This window comes from Astyanax mexicanus, chromosome 8 (assembly GCF_023375975.1).
Source record: "Astyanax mexicanus isolate ESR-SI-001 chromosome 8, AstMex3_surface, whole genome shotgun sequence".
Taxonomy (NCBI): Eukaryota; Metazoa; Chordata; class Actinopteri; order Characiformes; family Acestrorhamphidae; genus Astyanax; species Astyanax mexicanus.
In genome coordinates, this window is record NC_064415.1 from 20,236,080 (window position 1) to 20,259,740 (window position 23,661).

General features: G+C 37.0%; 1 protein-coding gene across 1 annotated transcript in view; it reads right to left on the reverse strand.

Moving 5' to 3' along the window:
- The window catches only part of pcxb (pyruvate carboxylase b), a 357,875-nt gene that overhangs the window by 73,789 nt on the left and 260,425 nt on the right, over positions 1–23,661 (reverse strand). The window contains exons 11-13 of the mRNA XM_022678445.2: positions 6,049–6,193; positions 4,533–4,622; positions 163–384 (exon numbers count right to left, since the gene is read on the reverse strand). Coding sequence (XP_022534166.2) covers positions 163–384; positions 4,533–4,622; positions 6,049–6,193 — 457 coding nt within the window. The remainder of the gene's footprint in view (positions 1–162; positions 385–4,532; positions 4,623–6,048; positions 6,194–23,661) is intronic.

Here is a 23,661-nt window from a genome sequence, read left to right on the forward strand (position 1 = left end):
CTTCAGTTTGTTCTGTTCTTTTTTTTTTTCCAGGGTTTTCAGCACAAGAACAACAATGTTACATTTTGCTTTTGTTCAGTTCTGTTCCTGAGCACTGGTGAACACAGGTTGAAAGATAATGATTGTTGCAGATACAATACGCATGATGGATATCTCACTAACCTCCCCAGTTCTCCAGGCTGAAGAGGTTGTTGAAGTTGTGGGAGACGTATGGGGCGATTTTCTTCAGGTCGTGTGTTCTTACACGTGTGGCCAACAAGGACTGGTGAGCATCTCTGAATGTCGTGTCCATCAGCAGCAGACCCTGATGCTGTCTCACAGCCTTCGCAAAACCCTCCGGACCCTCTCTTAGCAGGACCTCGCGGAAACCAGCTGGTGGTTCACCTACATACACAAAAACATACACACAGAAACATGTCAATGGATCAAATTATTCATTTTCACCCCAATTATTTAATATTTTATATAAACCAGCTGTAGTCCTGTATCTGTTTCTCTGCAAAACCACAGGACCACCCCAAAGCTTCTATTTTCTGCAAGGGGGGTCAATCTCATTCTCGCTATTCTGTGTTGTAATGGTATGAGTAGCTCAGAAACAGCTGTGCTATTGGAGTTTTTAAACACCTCAATGTCAGTCAATGGCTACAGTCACTGGTGTCACTGCTGGACTGAGAATAGTTCACCAACCAAAAATATCCAACCAACAGCCAGTATCCTGTGGACAGTGACCACTGATGAAGCACTAGAGGATGACACTCAGACAGTGACAGTGCCATAACAGATGAGCTTCTTCTCTGACTTTACGTCTACAAGGTGAAGCAGACACTTAAAAAATGACTGAGTGAACAAAGTGTTTAAAAAGTCCAGCAGCACTGCTGCTCTGTCTGATTTACTCGTATCAGCAAAAACACACACTAACACTAACAATAAGTATTTATCAACATTTTCCAACAAGCTCTTTGCCTCCTAAGTCCTAATATTGTAAGCAAAACAGCTAACATCATCAAATCATTGAGATAAATGTGAGATCTGTTAACAGACCAAAAAAAAACAACAGCTTAAATTTAGACTGTATGAAACTTATTTAAGAAATAGACAAACAAAAAAAATGCAGAAAATTATTAAATTATGAATAAACTGAATTTAAATGTGTATTCAAACTTTTGACTGGTACTGTATTTTCATGCAAGACAAACAGAAGCTGCTATAGTGCCTTGTGTGCATAAATGTTCTGGAACATCATATATCATGTCTGGTGGGAAAAAATTGATTCAAGTGTAAATAAGTTTAGATCCTGTACAGACAACAAACATCTGTGCACTGTAATGCACACTTACTGTTTATTACTAAAATAAAGCAGTACAAATACTAAATTAAAAAATATATGTTAAAACATAAAAAATACTTTATTTGAAGTAACACAAAATATGTGTTTTTGTGGTATTGTTCTTTGTTCTGTAATTCTGAATTAGACATTTCTAAAGTATGTTTTCACTATAGATGGAAAATTTTAAATATATAAGTATTTTTTTCTAAATCTATTTACAGTGCTCTGGTTTAAAAAACATTATTTCTATTATGATAAAACAGCTGAAACATTGTTCCATAAGGGATTCAATGTATCAGTGTTTGTTTTCATGTGTATAGTGTATATATTTGAGGTGCTATTGGTTCTAATCCTCACTAATTACAGACTAAACAGTAATTAATAATCTGTGTAACGGGGTGGTAACAAAGTGTTTATTGTGCTTCATTATGTATATATTAGTATTTTCTATATAACATACTATCTATATATTACTATTTAAGGTAACAATACATATTAACACATAGTAAACTATCATTTAGAAATCATTTACATGTTTCACATATTATTATCTGTTCTGCAGTATGTAAACACAGTAAATTGTGGTGCAATAAGTTGTTCACTTATTTTCACTTAGACAAATCATTTAAACATTTAAACTGGTGCATTCAAACCTTTGCATATGACTCTATCAGCATGTGTGGCATAATTTAATTAAATTCAGTTTGCAAAGCAAACTCCCTCCCACCTACCCATACACACATTCGTGCACACACATATACGCATTTGTGAGTGTGAGTTAAAGCTGAAATTCAATGGTGTTGCTATGGGATTTTCCAGTTTTGGGAAAATTCCACAGAATAAAGCAATGCGAGTTGTTCAGCAGTAAGTATAGAGGGATAAGCCTATTTAATGCACTTTGTTAGTGCATCTCTCTCTCTCTCTCTCTCTCACACACACACACACACACACACACACACACACACACACACAACCACACACAACCACACACAACAGGAACCATAAATACAGGAATATCCCAGGGGTCTTGGGCTATACCTATTGCAGAAGCGACCCACTTACACACATATACATTGACACATACCTACGCATGCATGGGCGCATGGAGCTGAATATAAACAAACATACACACACACACACACACACACACAACACACACATGCACGCACACACACACACACACACACACACACAAAAAACAACAGGGTACTTTCATACTCCCACATGCTGGTTTCTAAAAGCAGGAAATATTTCTGCTTTTAGTACACAATGATAAAGAGCCAATAAAAAAAAAGAGGGAAAAAGTCTGCAAATTCATTACACAAAGCACGTGCACACACACACACACACACACACACACACACACACACACACACACACACACACTACACTCAAATACTGTGGAGCACAGTATATAGCTCACACACACCTAAACCCCTGTAATGAGATTTCTAATGTGGCTGGCTTCTCTCTTTCATCTGGTGGAGAGATGGAGAGAAGGGAGGGATTAGAGTGTATTATCACACTGTCGTCTCCCTGGCCCCGACCACAGTGCAGCGCGGCAGAGGCGGAGGAGCGCACTGTCACTCAGCCAGGCCTGCGGGCATGTGTGTGTGTGTGTGTGTGTGAGTGTGTGTGGGCAGACGTGGCAGCAGCACTATGGCATTTGTTCTTTTTAAAGTCAGGCTAATCAGGATGTGGAGGAATGGCTTCTCCTCAGGATAAAGCTATCAGCAGAGTTCATGCTTTTCCTTTCGTTTTTGTTTTTCTCTAAAGGCTGTAGAGCAGATCTAGGCTCATGCTAATGTGTATCTGCATTCATTTTAGTCCAGAAAGCTTCGCAGCCTTCACTGCTCATCCTGCAGGGTGTTCTGATCTCTGATTTGGCAGTAGGATTACTGTATTGTCAAAGGAACAATGTCATACATAAACTTATTTTTGTAACTTTTTGTGTGATTTGGCAATGCTGTGCTCGCGGTATTTTTCGGACTATAAGGCGCACTTAAAATCCTTTAATTTTCCCAAAAATCGACAGTGCGCCTTGTAATTCAGTGCACCTTATGTATAAATTCTACCAGTCACAAATTAAGGAGCAGTAAAGCCACTTCGCTGAAGAATAGCGTTATATGGGTGAGTTTTCAGTGAAGTTTCTTCAGCACTAAGGCTGGGTGAAGCAGCATTAGCATTAGCCGCTAACCAGAACACTCAGGGTTCCTCAGTCTAGTGCTATCGAGTGGCATTTATGCCCAACTTAAGACAAAATATTGTAAATCAAAGCTTACTGTAAAATAAACAGAAGCACTTTTCTCACCCAAATAAACTATTTTAAGTAGAGAAATCGGTGTAGATTAACATCCAGCGCTTGTGTAGCTTTAAAATAACTTTTTTTTAAGAATTACAGTTTGTATTTACTTAGGCGCTTCCCCCAGCTTGCCCATTAGAAGGGAAAAGTGGCAACACCTTTTGATGCTCATTTCGATGTAGGCATTCTTTCTAGTGTCCCTTAATTTGCTTTATGTATAAAAATCGATTAGAAAATAGACGTTTATTGATAGTGCCCCTTATAATACGGTGCGCCTTAAAGTCCAAAAAATACAGTAATCAGCCATAAGAAACATACTAAAAAGAGGAAAATCATGTTTTTTTTACTTGCTAAATATATATTTTTATGCTCTATTATTTTATACTCTATTTTATTTTCTGTTAAATTAAGTAGATACTACAGCTTTCCCAATATTAATTGTTGATGCTTCTGTCAGCAGCAATACTATTTTATATTCTTCTGGCATGACTTAATGCACAATATGTTATTTATAAGTATTGGAACACCTGCTCATTCAGTGTTTCTTCCAAAATCAAGGACACCAAAAAAAAGGAGTTTATTCTGCTTTTGTTGAAGATACTGTCTGTACTGTACAGATAAGGCACTGGTGTAAGGATCTGATTTCAGCATTCAGCAACAAGAGCGTTGGTGAGGTCAGGATGTTGGATAATCACAACCACATCTCATCCCCAACTCATTACAGATTCAGCATCGTCATTCCAGAGAAGAGTTTCACTGCTCCACAGTTTAAAGGTGGGGGATTTATATTCCTCTAGCCCACACCCCTGATTTTATATTAGGGTCGTTTTATCATGAGACACAGCCAAAGTTGTTTGTTATCAGTCAGCGTGTGTGTGTTTGTGTGTGTGAGACATGTCGTACCCAAAGGAACAGGGGGAATAACTGGATCTGTGGAAGACGGCTTGGCTTTGACTGGGATTGGAGTAGTTGGGCCATTTACCATCACATGTCCTGTAGAAAAGAAAAGAAAAGAAAAAACAGTTAGCACTTTCAGCCACAAACACATGAACGTATATCTGTTTTCAGATCTTGAATGTGAATGTGATGGCAATATCTTATTAAAATGTTTCTGGATAATCTGAAATCACAGGGTAAAATTTTTATAATCTAATAGAATAAAAATAAATGAAACAAAACTGCTGGAAACATATTCCACAGCTACATTTGCTTTGTGTTTAGGGTCATAATCCTTTTAGGAAAACTCAGGATTCAACAGTCTATCTGATGATTTCAGATCATGCTGAAATTCAGAGGCTGGCCTCCTTCTTCATTATTTCATCCACTTTATGTGATGTACTGATTATATTGGGAGCAAAACAATCACAGAGCTAGATGCTCCCACCACCACGCTTAACAGCTGGTTGGTGTTCTTGGGATTAAATGCTGCACATTTACTTCTCCAAACAGGTTCCAACTATAACACTTTCAGTAACACTTTACAACAAAGGTAAATCAATTAACAGTACTTTTTAAAGAATGTATCAACTAATTATTAATTAACACTATTTAAAATATTATTAATCATCACAGTTTGTCTTTATACATTATTATTTGCAACATTCTCAGACAATAAAATGAAGTAAAGTTTAAAAACACCTTATTAGTGTCAGTTAATAATTAGTTGAGACATTATTTAACTATTTAACAATGTGTACTGTTATTTGCGACCTTTATTGTAAAGTTTTACCACACTGGGTAGGAAGGAATAAAAAAAAACAAAAAAACAAGAGGAAGATGGATGATCACAAGCCATCAAACCAAGCTGAACTGCTTGAATTGTTGTCCCAGGAGTAAAGGCATAAAGTTATCCAAAAGCAGTGTGTAAGACTGGAGGAGGAGAACATGCCAAGATGCATGAAAACTGTGATTAAAAATCAGGGTTATTCCACCAGATATTGATTTCTGAACTCTTAAAACTTTATGAATATGAACTACTTTTCTTTGCATTATTTGAGGTCTGAAAGCTCATTCTCATTTTCTGCAAATAAATGCTCTAAATGACAATATTTATATTTGGAATTTGAGATTAGATATACTGATTCAGAAACTGACCCCTTAATTTCTTCATCCGGAGCTGTATATTATATATTCCACAGTATTATGTTATTAAGTTTCCTTAATATGTTAAACAGTTTATAAACGTCCCATACTAATTTGATTTAATAGGTTTCTTCCACATAATAACTCCAATTCATATTTAACATGAGGCAAATCAACAGAAAAAAACATGCTGTTTTCTCATTTAAAAGGGTAGTAAAAAAGATAGCTGCCCCCAAACCTTTTTTTGAATATGTGGTGGGAGAAGTAAACACTTGCTGTGTGAAGGAACTGTGTGTTCCCTGGATAAATAATACACCAGTAATAAACATGCACTAACCCAGGTAATGCAGGAGCTTCTGAGCGCGGTTCTGAGTGCGCTTCAGGTTGAACAGGTCCTGATTCTCATCAATAAACTGGGTATCTACGGTACTGTGGAGGAACTGGTTATTACTCAGAACGTTCTGGAGGAAAGGAATGTTGGTCTGAGGAGAGAAAAGAGAGAGAAAAAAGAGAGACTTGTGAAAATTCAACACCACTGGAACACACACACACACATATATAAACACACACCGTTAAAATTCACACATTCTGTATCATAGCCGAGCTAAGAGTACAAAGTTTGTCTCTAGAGAATCTCCGTGTCTCTGCAGAACCGCTCCCTGTTCCACTGCCAAATCCTTACGGAATTACACACACACACACTCATTTACACATACTTATAAATTATGTCATAACAGTTGGTGTAATGTAACACAGGAGTAAATGTCAACACCAACACTAAGAGAAAATGAAGAATTCAGAAATATATAATCAAATTTATTCTTTACACCCTTAAGATAACGAATACGCTAAAGCAAAAATTCATGCATGCATATATACATACATACAGTATACACATACTTACACACATGCATAAATACATACATACACTGCAAAAAAAAAAATCTTAGCGAGTATCTAATATCGAGGCAAAACAATATTTTTTTTTTCTCTAATAAGATTTTTGTCTTATTAAGCTTTGAAATGTAACATTATTCAGCTTATTTTAGGAAAGAATATATATATATATATATTCTTTCCTAAAATAAGCTGAATAATATATATATATATATATTAATTACCTACGCAGAAAGTTCACCTTATTTCGCTTTTTAAATCATTTAAATTTAAAATAAGCTCAAAAATTTTAAAGTAAAAAAAAAAAAAACAGTAATTTTTGCATATTTTGAGTTTTAAATCTCTCTTTATAAAACTTAATGATTGATTGTTTTAAGACAAAATGCCTTACACCATTGTCAGAGTTTTGGCTTAATACATGCATATATGTCTCTAATATAATCTAAAATATATGAACGTTTCTCAAAGGTAAGGAAACCCCCATATAAAATGAAAATAGTTTGTCAGACGTTGATCGATTTTAACCACTAAAAAGGGCAAATTAATTCGTTTCCTTACTTTTAAGACTCCCTACTTTTTTACCAACAGACTTGAATTGGAACGTAACCCTCTTATAGTAGAACTAGTAGAACATTAACTACTCTCCTTTTCTTATAGACTTACTGCTTCAGAGACACAAGGTTACACTGCTGTCACATGAGGATAAGGATGAGCCTTAAGGAAGAGTTAAAGTGGTAATGTTATTATTATACTGTCAGACAGTTAGGAGCCTCCAGTCCATCATTTAAAGTCCATAGAGTTAAATTCCTTCATGACACTACTGCATTAAATATCACACAGCTGCAGGTTCTTTGCCCTTCCTGTGAATTTGCACTGTGGTCTGCCCTACACACACACACACACACACACAGTAGAATCTCCAATATGTGATGAATAATTGATGTGACACAATAAAAAGTTTCCAGATTTGCACTGATATTCAGGTAACAGTCTGCAGCTCTGCACTCTTTGATGCTTCTTTGCAGGATCTCAGTGAAGGGCTCGCCACATGACAATCTGAGAATAATTATAGCAGTAGTTTTTTTTTCTTTGAAGACTGCATCCTTTCTTTCTTTCTTTAGAGGTAATATCAGCCCTTAATTACAGCCCTTAACTTCACGTATTCCTTCAGCATGGCAGCCCTGTCCCCATTGCCTCTCGCTAAAGGGTGGCCAGCAGGATAAGAACCCAACTCCACAGTGTCCTTAAACGACTCTGTGTTGTAATTGTGATGTGCATTGCGGGATATTTAAGCCCACTGAAGAACACCTCGGTGCAGCACAGTTTATTTCAGCCTGCATTAAATAAATGTGTGAATAAAATAATTGTTGTTACATATATACCTTGACTTTTGTTAAAAAATCTCTTTGATTCAGTATTTATTGAAGCAAACCCTAAACCAAAAATAACAAGAATACTGTAAGTTTTACATTTACATTATTACAGCATAAAAGTCACAGTTTGGTTCATACTGTGGTTTGGTACAGCGGGATAAAAGCAAAACAAAAAAAAACTCACTTGCATAAGACTAAACTAGTTTGCTCGCCTTTGCTATACTGAAAAGAGAGTTTTGCAGGTTAAAGTTTGTTCATCTAATGTTGTATAATCAATTAACCATAAAATGCGTTTCTGCATGCACACACACACACACACACACACACACACACACCTTACTTAACAGTCCAACAACACGGACACACTGACCTTATTGCAAACAAAACAGTGACAGAAAAAAAAGATAATAATAAAGAAATTAAATGTAAGTCATTCTATACTCAACATGCAATTGTGAGAACAATCTGCAGCTTCCGGACTACACTGCCCAGGATGCACCACACACCGACATTACACCCAATCCCAATCACATGAAACAGCGCATGACACTTCCAGGAAGTAGATCACCTGAGTACTAGCCACATGGTTAACCCCCATAAAAGGGGCTCATTTGCTTTCAGTCAGTGCTGAGTACTGATGGTTTATTCTCGTCTTAGAGTGCACGACCACCACGACCACATTTTTCTAAAAGCCATAATGACTATAACGTTCTATTAAAATGTTAATGTTGATAGATTTGGGATGCACTAGGCTCCCTGTTTTAGCTGTATACAGTATATGAATGTATTTTAGTGCAGTGCAAATTTGTTAAAAAGACTGTAGTCGGGACATTTCACTCAAGTTCTTTTGAGTCTCTGCACGGATCATCTTCATACTAGGCTACATACGTCTGCTATGTTCTTGCTGGGGTGCGGGCGTGATGTGTGAGGGTGTGATAGATCAAGTATAAACCAATAGGGTGTCGGAATGGTATATATTTATACTTCTCATCCAACCACAATCAAATTCACTCTATCTGGATGAAGAGATTTATCTGGATAGCTAGAATGAAAACAAGCTGAAATTAAATGAATTTTATTTGTTTAAATGTAAGGAGTAGACAGTACAGATAATTGTGTAAAAATATAAGAATAAATTAAAAGTTTTTCCAGTAAAGTATAGATAATTGTAATTTCTACTTGGGTAAAATAGGAAAGTATTTGTAATAAGTTACCTGACTCCTTTGCATATTGCTTTGAGTTTTTTTTCTACCCCAATATCGTGCAGCCCTAGTATGGGGGTACCCAAATCCAGTCCTAAGGGTCTCAATTTAGCCCAGCCAGGTCATTACCACACTTATTTAACTTTACGTGGCAAGAAGAAGACGTGGTCATTTAGTAATTAACATACTAAACGGGGGGAAAAGTGGAGTCCAGCCCTCCAGAATCAGTACTGTACACTCTTTATTTACTCCATCACACTAGTCATGAAGAAATGCAGGGGTGTGGAGTTGATCAATTGATTAATGGCCTATGGCAATGACATTAAGGTTTGAAATAATTTATCATTTTTTATGGCCATATTCTAAAGCTGTGATATTCTATTCATATTCATATTAAGTCCATAACCCATCCAGAGCGCCACACCTCCAAGCAACAGGCCCATGCATACGAAGCTGCGCCTCCCTTCAGGTGCGTTTTGTAGGTCCTCAGTTATTAAATTGTTGTGGAACGGCCCGTGACAACATGGTCATGGCCTGTTAGTGTGTGAGCTGCTGGTGTATTATGAGTGTATCAGACACAGCAGAGCTACTGGGGTCTTCGGATTGTGTTTACGCTCAGACGTGCTGTGCATCATGTTGGTACATATTGTTAGTGTAGAGTTAGAGACTGTGGCTCGTGTTTTTTCAAGCCTTTTTTGTAGCCTTTTATTTATTTGTGCTCATTTTTGACCACAGGGACAGTCATGGCAGAACATTTAGGACTGTTGGACTCTTCTCATCCCCAGCAGCAAATTGCAGGTGTTTAAAATTCCCAGCACTGCTGCTGTGCCTGAGAGTAGCTGTAAGAGCAGCACACACTACTCAATAGTATTGGGCCATCAGTGATTCTATGCTGGTCTATAACCACTTATGGATGAGGAAGAAAGGGGTGATAAATATGTACTAATCGCATATTAAGAGCACACGATTATGCATCATCATGCATCCATAAGCTGTGTTTACAATATTAACAATATATTATACTGTACATCTGGGTTAAAATATGATAGTATGATAGTAGCTTGCATCAGCTGCCAAAGCCCTGAGAGAGAGCACAATTGGTCTTGCTCTCTCTGGGTGGGTAGATGGCGCTCTCTCCCCACGTCACTCACTCACAAGGGTGATGTCGCTCAGCACAAGGCATCTGTGAGCTGATGTATCGGAACCGAGTCGCTGCGCTTTCCTCCGAGTGCACTATAGAGGCAGTAGTGTGGAATGTATAAAAAAAGCAATATGAAGGTCTTTACAGGTTCACACTTAAAGCACACTGATCACGCAAATATTCCACTATAAATGTTTTATCACACAGATTAACAGTGGCTTCTGATCTTAAAGTGGTTTATCAAGCTCAAGCAAGGAACCAGGAAGCAGCTCACGGATGGCACTTTTCAAAGAGAATCATATATATATATAGTCATACAATATAAGCAACATATCTGCAGTCAGCCTCAAAATTTATATTATAAAACCAGAACCCCAGAGACGCAGCACTGCACACGGCGCACAAACAACTGCATTTCTGAAGCATGTTCTGTATGTATTAGCATATGTATAGGTGAGCGAGCGGGATTCAGGCAGATGTATGCATTTATGCATGCATGTGTGTTCCACAGAATAAAATGAAAAATACCTAAGAGCCAAAATAAAGCAGATGTCTGAGGGAGGGATTATAAAATATGCAGGAAAAAAAAAACAACAAAAAAACAGGCATTTAATGATTTTTATAACTAGACTGAGATAAACAAGAATGCTTGTGTCTTTCTTTGGATTTCCCTCAATTAATCTGACTTGATCATTAGGCACAGACTCATGAAACTATAAAGGCTTTTGTCAGAGAGAGAGAGAGAAAGAGAGAGAGAGACTGAAATTCAGAGAGTGCAAGAAAGCAATATAATGAGAGAGAGAGAGCGTGAGAGAGAGCATGTGCTAGAGAGAAAAAGTGAGAGAGAGAGAGAGAGAGAGAGAGAGAGAGAGAGAGAGAGAGAATAACAGTTAATAAAATGTGCATGACCCTGACCGCACTGACCGGAAGGCACAAATCAATATCATCATTACCTAAACATTCAGCAGTTAATTCCTTCCCATAGGGTACACATGTGTGTGTGTGTGAGAGAGAGATACAGAGAGAGAATGAAACACACACACACACACACACACAGACAAACTCTTAGCGTAAGAAGTCATAACGATTCAGCTGAGCCAATAAAAACGCGAGCATAAGGTTAAACGGAATGATGGATAAAAACTCAATTACCCAGAAAGACTTGAGAGAAAATGGAGGTGTTCTAAACAGCACTTCAGTGGGATTTGTGGAGGTAATGGAGGATTTAATGTAGTTTCCTCTGCCTTCTCTCTAACAAGGGGGGATGTTCTCAGCGAGTTTGAAAAGAAACTTTAGAGAGGAAACAATGAAAGTTCTCTCACCAGCTCTGTCTCTCTCTTTTACACACACATTCATGTATGGGAGAACTAATGATGATATTATCTACAACCCAAAAAACTGAAAATGTTGGGACTAGGGGTGTGTCATATCATATCATTAAGAATATTGTGATATCAAGGAGTTTTTTGTTATTAATTTATTAGTTTTAATTGTATGTTTGCAGTTTATATAAATGCACTAAGTATGCTGCACTTTTTAGTTTTGTGGTAGTTTGTTATTAAGTTACTGTTTACAAACTAAAATATTTTTTTCTTTCTACTGACTATATAAAACTCATTTACACTAAATAAAACTTTAATATTTATTTTAATAAAGTAATATATTCTTAAAATTATTAAAAGAAATGCCATGTTTTGTCATATCACCAAGAACATCATCATGGCAAAAATAAATGGTTAATATTACATATAAAATAAAAATGCTTAACAATGCAAGGGACATCAAAACATAATTCATATTTTAGTTATTTGGATTACATTTTTATATAGAGTTTTATATATATATATATATATATATATATATATATATATATATACATATATATATATATATATATATACATTGAAATATTACAGTCATGTTTTGTGTCCATCACAGAAAAAAATATATATTTTCCCATCAGTGGAACATAATTCACGTCTGAAACGGTTAAAAAGATAAAGGGCACAAGCTAAAGCTAAACACTGATCTTTACTGAAACTCTGAACTTTAAAAAAGAACTTTAGAAAAGTACATTAAAAGCTCAGAGCAACATATGCTGTCTTTAAGACCGCATCTAATCCAGGGTCTTCCATGCAGTTTTTAACAAGACAATGCAAAACCACATGCTGCACATGTTACAAAGGCATGGATGAGGTGGAAGACTTGACCCCAGTTAGCAAAGCATAGAGAATTTAGAAGTTAAAAATGGCCACACCTTAATTCACACCTTAATACCTGGTTTGTAGGAAGAATGGTGAAAAATAACACCTGAAACACATTATCACTTAGTGTCCTCTTTGTCTTTTTAAGTGTTTAAGTGTGAAAAAAGTATGATAAGATTATGAAGTGGCAAGAGCTTTACAGGTATAAAATGTGTTGTGGGCTTGAAATACAGGAACGGCTATATACTAACAAATGAAATGATGCTGACCAGAGATCAGAAATCCTGAAATATCTATGGTTCATACTGTCCACAATAAAATAGCCATCAAGGTAATGTACATGTGAGAAAAAAAAAACTGTGCTTTTTAAATGTATGATTTATTTGCATTTGTAGGTCAGTTTCAGAATTTGATATCTGATGCAGGGAGCTATAGGAAGCTATATATAAAAAGCAGTAAAGACAAGTCAAGCTGCTGCATTCTTTATCAGTTGTAAGGGTCTGATGGCAGACACAGGAAGACCATCCATCAGGAAGTAGCTGCAATAATCAAGTGTTAGGATGACAAGATACTGAAGAAGCACTTGGGTGACCTCCATAGAAAGAAATAATGGAATTCTCTGAATGTTGAATGTTGAGACCTTAGCATTAAAAGATACCTGGTGGTCACCACCACCACCACCATCAACACCAAGGCCGTGCTGCTTCAGATGCAGCAAAAAGTTCTCAAAGGAAATTGAGAGAACCTGGTGAAGATCTGTAGGGGCTGTGATGTAAAGGGTATCATTTTATTCTGTATATCTGTGATTATCTGAGTGCTCATCATTTTTATCTGCAATTACCTCCACTGAAACCTCTCTCTACCAAACAGTATAAACACATCCTACTCCAGAGACAGATCCGTCTCTCACTGACAAGCAGTGTAGACTTGTCTTCATAACTGACATCAGCTCTCTCTCTCTCTCTCTCTCTCTCTCTCTCTCTCACACACACACACACACACACACACACAGTTTCTGGATTTTATTCCGAAGGGGATTAGAATAACAGCCTGTCAACTAATCTGTCTCTCTCTCTCTATCTATCTCTCTCTGGCTGTCTCTCCTTCTGTGCCATTCGCTCGCTCTCTAAACTACTCAGGCATGTCAACAAACATGAATAACAGAAAACAGCATTACCATAGTCAATACACACCCACACCTAATCCTCACACACACACACACACCGTGAGCACACACACATCATTATTGACATTATTGATATCTGGACACACGGACAGTGATGAGCTGAAGATGTCTTTAGATTTGCTTTAATTTCAATGTAATTATAATTTCTATATTGATTTGTTCCGAGATGTCAGAGCCTGAATGATGGAGAGGGGGAGGACGGGGTAAGAGAGAAGAAGAGTGCAAGAGAGTGACAGAGAATGAGATATGGCGATCACAGCATGAGAAAAGGAAAGAGAAAAGAGAATAAGAAAATAAGAGCTAGTGATAATCAGAGTATTTGAGAATAAGAAACAATGGATGAGATAATGGGAGAGAGAGAGAGAGAGAAAGAATGCAATAAATACAAAGAAGGAGATAAACCATAAGTAAGAGAGACAGAAAGAGAGAGACAAAGAGCGAGAAAGAATGAGCTAGAGAAAGAAAGTGAGAAAGATGTGATTGTGAGTATAAATAAATGAATGAGAGGCAAGTCTGTAGGAGAAAGAGAACGAGAGAAAGAAATTGAGAGAGGGAGAAAGAATGGGAGAAAGAGAAAGAATGTGAGAGCCTGAATGAGATAAATAGAGTGAGATAGAATAAAAGAGTGAGAGAGAATAAGCTGAAGAATGAGATCATCAGAAAAAGAAAACAAGAAACAAACAAGAGAGAATAAGAGAGATAATGACTGAAAAGAGAAAATGTGGGCTCACCCAAAAGAAAGAACAAGATAATTCAGAAGAGAATTAGAGAAAAAGAATAAGTGAATAAGTTTGAATATAGCCAGAGAGAAATAACGAGATTATTTAAAAGAGAATTAAAGAAAATAAGGGAATAAGTGTGATGGAGCCAAAGAGAAAGAACAAGAAAATGCAAAAGAGAATTGGAGAAAGAGAATGAGAGAATGAGTGTAAATAGAACCAGAGAGAAAGTACGAAATAATACGAAAGAGAATTGAAGACATATAATGAGATAATGAGAGTGTGATAAGAGTCAGAGAGCAAGGGCAAGATAATGCCAAATAGAATTAGAGAAAGATCATTAAAGAGAATGAGAGCATGATAGAGCCAGAGAGAAAGAATGAGATAAAACAAAAGAGAATTGGAGAAAGATATTGAGAGAATGAGTGAGATAGTGAGAGAGAAAGAACAAGATCATATGGAAGAAAGATGGAGAAAGAGAATGAGAGAAAGTATGAGATAATATAAAAGACCATAGGGGAATGGGAGTGTGAATGTAGCCAGAGAGAAAGAATAAGATAAATGCAAAAAAAAAGAACTAGAGCAAGATAATTAAAGAGAATGAGAGTGTGATAAAGCCAGAGAGAAAGAATGAGATAGTATGGAAGATAATTGGGGAAAGAGAATGAGAGAATGAGTGCAATAGAGACAGAGAGAAAGAATAAGATAGACAGTCAAAGAGAATGAGTGAATGAGAGTTAAGAGCATGAGAGAAAGAATGAAGACTAGAGAAAGATCATTAAAGAGAATGAGAGTGTGATAGAGCTAGAGAGAAAGAACAAGATAGACAATCAAAGAGAATGAGAGAGAGAGAGAGAGAGAGGGGGAGTGAACAAAAAATATACTGACAATTTAAGAATGACAGAGAAGTAATGATAGAGAAAGATAATTAGAGAGAATGAGAGAGAGAGAGAGAGAGAGAGAGAGAGAGAATGAATGAATGTGTGAGAGAACGGGGGGAGAGAGAGAGAGATAATCAGAGTGAGAATAAAAGTGACTAGTTGTCAGTACAAGCATGACAAGGTGACTGAGGAAGTTAGGGAGAATAAAGAAGTGAGAAGAAAGAGAAAGAGTGTGACAGTATGAGACATATCAAGGCTAAAACACAAGAGTAGAAGAGACTAAAAGAGCTGGCGAGGCGAGAGCTGAAGACATGTGATCAAGACTCAAACGCCTTTCATCCTGAAGCACTTAACCTGCTTTCTCCAGCCGCCTGTTAAATCCAGGCTGAAGCCAGGCATCACTTATGAAGGCTAAAGTGGAGCTAATGGGGGTGAATGAGAGTTTGATGACCAACATCAATAATGTAAAGAGACACGGCCCACATGCTCATAAACTTACCACACACTGCTCTCACATCACTCTTCACACCGCCAGTGAGTACTAACTAGTTACGCTTACTCACTTACACGTAATTAAAATAAAAGTTTGATGAATCTGTATTTTGCTTCATGTCTTAAAATAACAGGCAGTGCTACAGAATAAACTGATAAGCAAGCCAAAAAAGATGACCCTGTTCATAAAGTGAGGGAGACACAGGCTGTCCCCCAATTGCATGCTAAACTAATTAACTGTGGTAATGTGGGGTACATACTACACACGATTCTTCATAGTGGCAGGTCATTTAGCTAGTTAGTTCACAAAATATTCATGCAATAATCTGTTTTTTATTAACAGGAAGTGATAAATATATATATACCACACCATTTCTTCTACACTTGCATCTTTATCTTACACTTTTCCCCTATGATGTATGCATTCTCAAAATTTGAGTATTCAAACCTTACTACATATTGAATCTTTATTACACATTTTATACTCATAAACTAGATTAGTACACCAACCTTAAAGTTGGTTTCAGTTTCAAAATTATTTATTTTATTCAAATTAAGGGAAAAAAGAAACTGAAGCTGAAGCTAAAGCTAAAGTTTGGACACATCCTTAAAATCAGCGCTTTTTCATTTTTCTATCATCATTGCTCTACATTGCAGAGTAGTGGGCATTTATAACTTCACAATCTTAACTCAACTGTGATGGTTTGAGATAAGTTGGACAGCAGAGTAAAGTGATCAGCACCACTGGGAACTTCTTTAAAAATAGCTGGAAATCCATTTTTAAGAAGTTGACTGAAATGGGAGTGCCAAAAGTTGGCAACACTACTGTAAGCAAAGAAAAATATTTAATGTATAAAATATATTCGGCTTGCGTAATTCCATATTTGCTGCATATGTGCTGTCAAGATGCTGACCATGTTCCAGACATAGCCTGAAAAATAGCTCCCCTCACCCATAACTATTTGCTGGGTTATTCAGATATGCCACTTTTCCTTTCGTTAGGTAGGTCCCCTACCCCTACTACCATTGACTGCCAGGCAGGTAGCCTAGCTAACATAAACATTACCCATATACAGCTCTCTAACAAAACAAGAGACCACTTAAAAATGACGAGCTTGTTTCATTTCCCCAAATTAAAAACCTCTGGAATATAATCAAGATGGATGATCACAACCATCAAACCAAGCAGAACTGCTTCAATGTTTGCACCAGGAGTGGCATAAAGTTATAAAAAAATCAGTGTGTAAGACTGGTGGAGGAGAACATGTCAAGACGCATGAAAAGTGTAAAGAAGAACAAAAAAAGGGTTACTCCACCAAATATTGATTTCTGAACTCTTTTCTGAAAACTTCTGAACTTGATTTCTTTGCATTATTTGAGGTCTGAAAGCTCTGTATTTTTTTGGTATTTCAGCCATTTCTCCTTTTCTGCAAATAAATGCTCTAAATGACAGTATTTTTATTTGGAATTTGGGAGAAATGTTGTCTGTAGTTTATAGAATAAAACAACACTTTTCATTTTACTCAAACCTATACCTATAAATAGCAAAATCAGAGATACTGATTCAGAAACTGAAGTGATCTCTTATTTTTTTCCGTTCTCTTCTTTCTTTTCTGGCCTCCGGATGGATAACTCGACTTCATGATTGCTAAAGGTTCATATTTTGCCGGCTGCAGGAATGATGAACCTGGCTGTCTGGCTGCTGTCAGTAGCTAGTGGGAGTGAACACCTTGAGGGGGATTCTGATAACAGTGTCGTTCTATTTTCCTGCATTGACTTTTACAGACTTAAAAAGGGCGCTCACACAGTTTGTCATTGCGTTCAATTCATAACCATTTCGGGTTCTAGGCATTTGATTGGTTTGCTTGCCTTGTTGCAACGGGCCTGTGCTGGTCCCTTTATTATAAAATTTAATATTAAAAATAAAAATAAATAAAAAGCAGCTGACACACGTGGTATTAAAACAGAAAGAGAGAGAGTGAGTAATGGATTTACAAGGTTTTAATGACAGCAACAGCCCCGGCGGTGCGCTGTCCGAGGTGCTGAAAAGACTACAGTGCTCCAACAGAGACGCCCCAGTCTCTCTGCAGGGCCTCCAATATTGTAATTAAATTTTTGCACATAGCATTAAAAATACTCCACCACCCTCCTGCCTCTTTGACAAAAATGATTTGTACAGTCAGTGTGTGGCTATCCCATTACAACAGCTCTCACAGGGGCCAAATGCAAGACGAGAGCAAGCCGCAGAGACTCGGCATCGTTAAAACACTGTAATGACAGTTCAGGAACTTTCCGTTCAGGAAGACCGTCAATAAGTGGTTTGTTAGAGATCGACTCATGTGCATTTGAGGTTATTTGATCATTGGATTAATGGCTTATACTGCAAGGACCTGTGCTGAAACAATGGTGTAACTCTGAAGTGATAATTGCAGAAGAAAAAAATACAGACTCTAAAATGTTAATGAAAATCAAGCTTCAGAAAATGTTGGCTTACTTCTAGTGGTAAATGTTCACAATAATATATAGTGCATAAAGTAAAATAAAGTAAAATTGCACTGGTATAAAGGTAGTTACTGAATATTAAGTATGTAAATAACCCCATCAATTCAAGGATTGTTATTCAGTTGATTTTATTATTTAGATTTTTTAAAATATTTTATTTTCATCCTTTTTTTAACACTCATTGACTTACTCACTTGCTCACTCACTGACTGATTCACTGACTGCCTCACTGACTGCCTCACTGACTGCCTCACTGACTGCCTCACTGACTGCCTCACTTACTAACTCACTGACTGACTGATTGACTGACTAACTCACTGATTGACTGACTGCCTCACTGACCGACTGATTCACTGACTGATTAACTGACTGATTCACTGACTGACTCACTGGTTGAATGACTGCCTAACTGACTGACTGATTCACTGACTGACTCACTGGTTGAATGACTGCCTAACTGACTGACTGACTCACTGATTGACTGATTCACTGACTGAATCACTGACTGCCTCACTGGTTGACTCACTGGTTGACTGACTGCCTCATTGACCGACTGATTAACTGACTGACTCACTGATTGACTGATTCACTGACTGATTCACTGACTGACGCACTGATTCACTGACTGACTGACTCACTGACTGCACCACTGACTAATTAACTGACTGACTGATTCACTGACAGAGCGACTAACTAACTGACTGACTGATGCACTGAACACCTCACTGACTGACTGACTAATTAACTGACTGACTTACTGACTAATGGACAGACTGACTCATGGACTAACTGACTCACTGTCTGCCTCACTGACTGCCTCACTGACTGACTGACTGACTCACTGACTGACTGACTCACTGACTGCCTCACTGACTGACTGACTCACTGACTGCCTCACTGACTGACTGATTCACTGACTGACTGACTCACTGACTGCCTCACTGACTGACTGATTCACTGACTGCCTGACTCACTGACTGTCTCACTGACTGACCGACTGACTCATTGACTAACTGACTCGCTGACTGACTGAAATCAGTGGTATTAAAAATAGTTCATGCTTTTTTTGTTGAACTGTCTCTGCTGTCTAAGGAAGACTTCTACTAGATCTCTGCAGTGAGGATTTGACTGCATTCAGAGACAAGCACATTATTGAGGTCAGGATGTTGAGGATGCTTTAAAAAAAGCTCAATTCTAAGGGGGGTTTATAGTTGCCTCTCTAGCCCATGCCTGCCTACTACTATACTCTCCATGCATAAAACAAAGCTGTGCGTGTGCATTTACACATCTGTGTCAGCAATAAATGTAACATAGCTGAAAGCGCTCATTAGAAGAGACATCCACAAACACGTGAACATATAGAGTATATATTCTTCTGCTTTAACTAATTAACCGATATGTTTTTATGTATTCTGCAGAATGAATGCCCTGTTTAATGAGCAGCAGACCTCTAAGCCGATGACTCCGCCATCGTTTGCTTTGGCCTTTCCATCACTGCAGCCCCTCAGACACGTGGAACACATGGTGTCTGGCTGAGCTCATTTAAGGCTGTGTGGTTTTGAGTGAGCACTGCTTGACTCATTTCAACATTTTCTGCCACTGGGACTAAATATAGAGGGACAAATACTGAGTCAACATGCTCTTACACACACACACACACACACACAGACCCTTCTGTTAGGTGTGAAAGTAAACATTTGAAACGGTTGAGTTCTAAACATGTTCGTTGCTGGAGACGTTAAATGTGAGGGATCTCAGTGTTCTTAACAGTGTTTTTTTCAGTTATGAGTCGAAACGTCGTGACAGCGATGCTGTTAAATCGTGAGTTGGCATGAGTGTAAAGTGCTATATATGCGCGAGGTGTGTAAAGGTGTGTAATCAAATTCTCAGTTAATAGGCCAAGGCGTCTGAATATGTCAGAATATGGGTAGTTTTAGGAATATTCAGAAATATTCAAGTCATCTGGTGACATATGGAAGACCTTATGGCTCTAAATGCCAGAAAAATACATATTTCAGTGAATTACAAAACAGAAAGTGTCATTTTTCATCCACTACTATTGTAAGCTAACTGTTTACGTTTGGCTGGCTATTGAAGATTTTATAAATAAATCATGCTATAAATAAACCATGTTGCTGGTTATTATGAAGGCGCTGCATGGAAATGGTTCCCATGCATGAGCTGCATAATGAATAAGAGCAGGATAAATAGAGGTCAGGGCTAATTGGTCAGATATACTGGAGTGAAAAAGCAAACAATAGTGGCAGTTTCTACAGAGCAAATTAGCTTTACCTCAATACATAGTGATTAATACACATAGTGATGTATTGAAAACATCACTATTCTGTACCATTCTTTAACACTATCTTTAAAGAGCTAGTACGTGATCTGTGTATTTAAGGACCTCTTATCTAAAGGCTACACTGTGACTGCCTCCACTAGAAGTTACCTCACAACAATCACAACAATTACCTTTATATAACTGTATAACATTTATAAACATCCATCCATCTTCTATAATTGCTCTTTATTTTTGCTTCACCCACAAATACACTCCCGCATCAAGCAACTGTTGCCATGATCTACTGTTACTAAGTTCATAGAAGACAATTAAATTTTTTGTATTATATTTAACCTAATTAACCAGTGCAGCACAAAATCATTGAGAGAAAATATCCATATTCGGAACATGTTGTGTTCATTTAATACAATATTTTCAATCTAGCATGTATGTGAAAAATAACACTATTAGCACTGTTTTTGTTTAATTAATGGTGGTAAATTCCATACTTTTTAATGATGCAATAAAATTAGTTTAAAACAAAAATGATGTGCAAAAAAACCCCAACAGAACAGAACAATGGCTATTTAAGTCATAATACTGTTTTTTCTTGGTTTGTCTGCTGGGATGTTAACAAATAGGGTACAATAAATCAATTTCAGTGGTGAAAAGATGGAAGAAATTACAGAAACCTGCAAAGAAATGGTATACAGCCTTCATCTGGATGTTTATTATTAGGTTTGGTTTTGATTTCGGACACAAATGCTCATAGTGGTGCATTCAAGGTATCTTGAAATTCAAGCAAAAATCACAGCATCCATACAAAACATAAATGATCCAGTATAAATAATCATTTAAATATGTCTTCTTTGTTTCTTTTTCTTCCCTTTTCTTTCTGTTTGGCTGATGGATAACTCTGCTTTCTGATAGCTAAAGTTTCATGTTTTAACGACTGCATAAATCACTAATCTGGCTGGCTGGCTACTGTCAGTAACTAGTGGCAGGCGCCCCCTTAAGGGGGATTCTGATCTGAACAGTGTCATTGTTCTTTCCTTTATTGACCATCACAGAATTTAAAGGGACGCTCATGCAGTTTGTCAATGCATTCAATTCATAATCAGTCGTTGTCTGGGGGGCCGAGGCCAGCTTGGGGCCCTAGACAATACATTTTTTTTGCTTGCCTTGTTGCAATGGGTCTGGGTACATCCCTAGACATTTCCAAACAGCATAGCATATTACTACTTGGTTGTGTATTATTTCAAACTGAAAATATAAACAAACAAGACAAATTACACAGAAAAGAGTGTGACAGTAAATCTATAGGATATACAGCTTTGGAATTTGAGAGAGCGCTTAAAAATGATGAGTTTCTTTGATTTTACCCAATTGAAAACCTCTAGGACAGGAAGATTTATGATCACAAGCCATCAAAACAAGCTGAACTGCTTGAATTTTTGCACCAGGAGTGGCATAAAGTTATCCAAAAGTAGTGTGTAAGACTGGTGGAGGAGAACATGATGCCAATATGCATGAAAACTGTGATTAAAAACCAGGGTTATTCCACCAAATATTGATTTCTGAACTCTTAAAACTTTATGAATATGAACTTGTTTTTTTTTTTGCATTATTTGAGGTCTGAAAGCTCTGCATCTTTTTTTTATTATTTCAGCCATTTCTCATTTTCTGTAAATAAATGCTCTAAATGACTTAAATACTTTTATTTTGAATTTGAGAGAAATGTTGTCCGTAGTTTATAGAATAAAACAACACGGTTTATTGCACACAAAAACATACCTATATGCAGAAAAATAAGAGACACTGATTCAGAAACTGATTTAGCCAGGTCACAAGCTTGTACAGACTGGTAAATAAATAGCTGTTATAAAAAAGCACATGCAGGTTAAAAGCTTAAGAGATGTACTTTATATAATGAGTAAGAACAGCATATGGCCTGCAATAACGTTATGATTTGAGCATTTGTGTATATGCATGCTTTTTCTTCTATTTTGCTTTAATATAGAAGCTCAAACATATGTGCTGCTGAATAGTGAGTGGAATAATAGCTAAAGACACAGCTTACACTGCACTGGTTCACACTGTCCAAAATCCTTTTTCTAGCCTGTGTTTACCTGAATATCTGTTTTTTAACTCAAAACTAGTGAGAATGCAAAGGCCTACACATACACACAGGGGGTTAAACACCTGCCAAGAAGGTCTAATGATACACATGCACCGTTTATGAAAGAGCCACTCTGAGAGAATGAAAAATCATAGTCTAAATGGGAAAAGAAGGAGCCGAGAGAATGCTACGCCTCTTTCTTTCACACTCTCATTATGCTCAGTGTGTACGCCTGCCTTTGACAGTGCAAATGTAAATTTGAGGGCTGTTCATACATCATCTACTCCAATATGAGCTAATAAGACAAGACAAATATGCCAGAGACAGAAGCAGAGGCCCACTGATACAACTACACACACACACACACACTCAGCTGTAAACATACAGATATCATACTCACTAACGTCTACATGCCTGGGTTTCTCAACAGTATGATACATCAGTGTTATGCACATGCACACGCTCAATGCTTTATGTAACTGTTTATACTATACACACACACTCATGCTTTTCAGGATCTGACATACAGGTCATCTATTTTTATTGGACGATATATTGTACAAGAAATAATCGTGATAAATTATAGGTACAACTTAAAAATAAAACTACATTTATAAAGGGTTTATGAACAGTTTACAATTAGTTTATTATTAGTTTAATATCATTAATAATCAGTTATAACACATATGTAGAAAGGGCAACAATATAGATGGCTGCGGGTTCACTATTTGGCAAACAACAGGTCGTTGTTGCCCTTTCTCTGTATGTGTTATAACCGATTATTATTGATTTTTAAAGCATTTACAACCTAATTAGTAACCATTAATAAACTAATTGTAAACCATTTATAAACCCTTTATAGAGGTAGTCTTATTTTAAAGTGTTACCAAATTACATTATTATCATGTTAAGTCCAGTTTATGCCACTGATATAATAATAGTAATAAAGATAA